The 3,485-nt window shown below is 42.2% G+C and overlaps 1 protein-coding gene across 4 annotated transcripts in view; it reads left to right on the top strand.

The window, feature by feature from the left end:
• Tmem245 (transmembrane protein 245) overlaps nt 1–3,485 on the top strand; it is a 76,551-nt gene that overhangs the window by 58,669 nt on the left and 14,397 nt on the right. For all 4 annotated transcript variants that reach the window (XM_031377453.1, XM_031377451.1, XM_031377452.1 and 1 more), the window contains one exon: nt 1,897–1,997. In XM_031377453.1, the coding sequence (XP_031233313.1) occupies nt 1,897–1,997 (101 nt within the window). The remainder of the gene's footprint in view (nt 1–1,896; nt 1,998–3,485) is intronic.

Raw genomic sequence — 3,485 nt, 5'->3', positions numbered from 1 at the left:
CCCTGGCTGTCCTGTAACTCACTCTGTAGACCAGGCTGGCCTTGAACTCAGAAATGCATCTACCTCTGCCTCCCAAGTGCTGGGAATAAAGGCATGTGCCACCACCACCTGGCTGCTGTAATGACTCTTACAGACAACCCCAGTTCAGGGTAGAAAGAAAGGCTGTGCTCATCCCATAAGTGCTCTGTTTTGGAGTGAGCTGGTGTTTGAGTCATCTTCGAGGAGCCTCAGTAGAGTTAGTTTATTGTATCCTTAGTGCTAGCTTACTTTCACTATGAAAAACTTGTAAATAATGTCAGGCTAATGCAAGCCCCCTCTTCACACTAGACAAATTCCGTGACCTGCTCCTCACCCGAGTACTTAGTGTGCTTATCCCTCCTCCCCAGCTTCCATGTCCAGTGGTCTAATGTATAAGGATTCCATACCCTCCTTGGCTGATGTGTTGTTGTCCTCAGGTCTCCGAGAACAGTCAGCCGCCCCTTCCTTTCCATGCTTGCCTTCTGAGGGTGTCCTGCCCCCTCCTCTACTTAGACTGCTGCCCCTTAAGCTACTAAGCCTTGCCTCTTGTCTCAACCTCCTCCCTGATGTTTCCAGGATCCTTTAACTTACATTTTCCAGGCCAGACATTCTCCCTTTCTTTATTCTCTGTTTATCCATGTTTCCCTATCATTTGTTTTTCTTAGACTTTTCAGTTCTTTTGTTTTGTATGAGGTAGCTCCTCTCCTTTCTGTCTTTTTGATATATTTAAACCTGGGTCCATGTTGTGAGAGTCACATGACATATTCTTGAGTAACACCATTGGTAAAGGTGGCAAAGCTTTTGCAGATGGGGAGGTATTGATTGACACCATGTGTCAGAGTACTATTGCATGACAGAGTCACTTGAGTACAGATCTAGCTTGTGCTCTGGGGGTCTCCCTCCTGGGAATCTTTGCAGAAAGCCTGTGTGTGCTTCTGTGTGCCGTGTCACTTTGCTGCCACTGTCCTCTTTTTTAGTGATAGCTTTACCTTCTTGTAACTGTCTGCCCCTACATAGTCCTGGCCTCTGTAGTTCCTGGGGTTACTTGGGGCCTTTTCCACACAGGACTGCCTTAATCTCTTTCAACAGAGAAGTGCCATAGCAAGATATAGCCTGTTTTTACTCCTTGTATTTTCCTGCCTGGCTTTACTCTACAGTTAAAAACCATGTATCTCCCCAGATGACTTGCATTACCTGATACTAAAAGTTACTTTGTAGTCTTGGTTGCATAAAGAAATGTATAAAGATCTTGTTAAAAGGAAAAATTGATAGATTATGTTAGATTATTCCTCACTCTTCTCTGGCCCTTCCCTTTCCCTTCTGTGTACTTTTCTGCTCTTTCTCCCCCTTTCCCCTCTTATTCCTGAATCTTTCCCTTCTGTTCTGGGGCTTGAACCCAGGACTTGCTCTACACTGCACTATACTCACTTGTTCCTTTCATATGTGGACTAGATGCAAGTTGGGTTTCTTAGAACTTAATTCTTTCTTTAGATGTAGAGAATATGATTCTTATCCAGGAAATACCTACTTGAGAAGTGGAAAGTTGGGGCCTAGCTTAGTTAAGTGCTTACATTAATGCACAAGGCCCTGAGTATGATTCCCTCCCACCTCAGCCTCTACTCAGGAGAAAATTGGTGGGTAAGTTCAGTGATACACTTTTTAAAGATGTTTTAGTTATTGTCTCATCAGAGAGAAGTGTAATTTGCAGCTTAGTATATGGGCTTTAGTATTTTAATAAAGTAAGTAACATTCTCAGAGAAGTGAGACCTGTTGCCAAATTTGGAATCAAGTGTCTAGAAACCCAAAGGTGATAATTTTTCTGAACTGTATTATGATGCTGGGGTTATTTACCTTTTCTTTTCTCTCTGGGTTTCCTAGAGGGGTATTTGATGCTTCCCTCAAAATGGCTGGCTTCTATGGATTGTACACCTGGCTGACTCACACTATATTTGGCATCAATATTGTCTTCATACCATCAGGTAATAACCATATACAGAACTTTCTAGCTATCTATTTAAGGAAAGTTAGACCTTGCATTAGAGCTGCCTTCTTCCTCAGAATAAGGGCTCTAGATCAGCAGTGTGCTTGTATTTTGCTGCAACCTCAATATCTGGAACCACACCCATCACATAGAAAGTCATTTGCAAGTGTTTGTTGAATGAGTAAATGTCCTAATACTTTGTATAACATTGGGCATATAGTTGGTACTCAACAAATTAATTGAACTAATTGGTAGGGAGTGAGCAGTTTGTCATCTGATAGCTTTGTCCCATGAGGGGTGCCTTCCGAGATGCAGCACCTTGCTTCTACAAGCAGCATATAGGCTCGATGACATGCTTGCCAGTTTTTCCTTGTCGGTTCAGAACCTCTGTCCACTTTTTTATTTTTGTCACTGTTTCTCTGAATGTCCCCCTCCTTCCATACTCTCTGCTGTCACTTGTCAGCTTCCATTCTTCTTCCTTCCTTGTGTTCCCACATTTAGGCTTGCTTTTTCCCACTCAGCTGTAGTAAGTAGCCCACCCTCTGATTGTCTTGTTCCCTGTAAATACCCCACCCTCTGACTATCTTGTAACCTGTAAGTAGCTCACCCTCTGATTGTCTTGTACCCTGAGACCACTCAAAGCTATTGTATAATCATTTAAGGCAGGCAGGAAAGGCATGAATAGATGAAAGCCAGTTTTTCAAGGTCACCCAGATGGTTAATGGTTGGACCAGAACAAGAATCCACATCTGTGTGACTCTTAGTCTGAAAGGAGCGAAAGAGAAGAGAGCTTAGACTGCTTTGGGACAGTCCTTTCTACTTACAGGACTTTTGTTTGTTTATATCTAGTATGCTTAATTTTTTAGTGGCAAAGTAAAGAATAAGAATTCAACCCAAGATGTAGATTGACTTGTAGGTAGGATATTTTGGAGAATGTTCTACAGTTATATTTATGGGACTAGATTTTAGCCATAGGGCAATAGGATTTAACACTTAAAATATAACATAAACCAGGGACTGGAGAGATGGCTCAGAGATGGCTCAGCATTTAAGAGCACTGGCTCTCTTTGAGACGACCTGGGTGGTCAATTCCCACCACTCATATAGCAGCTCATATCTGTCTGTAACTCCAGTTTTAGGGGATCCAACATACACATAGACAACAACAGTGCACTAAATAAATAAATGAATGAATATTTAAAAGAAAATAAGCCAAACACAATAGAGAAGTTTTAGTAACAACTTTTAAGATTCTGAGCTGTTATTTATCTAGAAAGTTTAAACAGGCTCTACTAGTCCTTTAAAATTGAAGCCTGTGTTCGCTTATTTGTTTGGGTGAACTTTTAAGAAGATCATTTTTGCCGCACAGTGGTGGCACACGCCTTTAATCCCAGCACTTGGGAGGCAGAGTCAGGCGGATTTCTAAGTTCGCGAGGCCAGCCTGGTCTACAAAGTGAGTTCCAGGACAGCCAGGGCTACATAGAGA

The sequence above is a fragment of the Mastomys coucha genome, unplaced genomic scaffold, assembly GCF_008632895.1.
Source record: "Mastomys coucha isolate ucsf_1 unplaced genomic scaffold, UCSF_Mcou_1 pScaffold18, whole genome shotgun sequence".
NCBI classification, from domain to species: domain Eukaryota; kingdom Metazoa; phylum Chordata; class Mammalia; order Rodentia; family Muridae; genus Mastomys; species Mastomys coucha.
The sequence above is the reverse complement of the archived record's forward strand: the minus strand, read 5'-3'. Positions and strand labels throughout refer to the sequence as shown.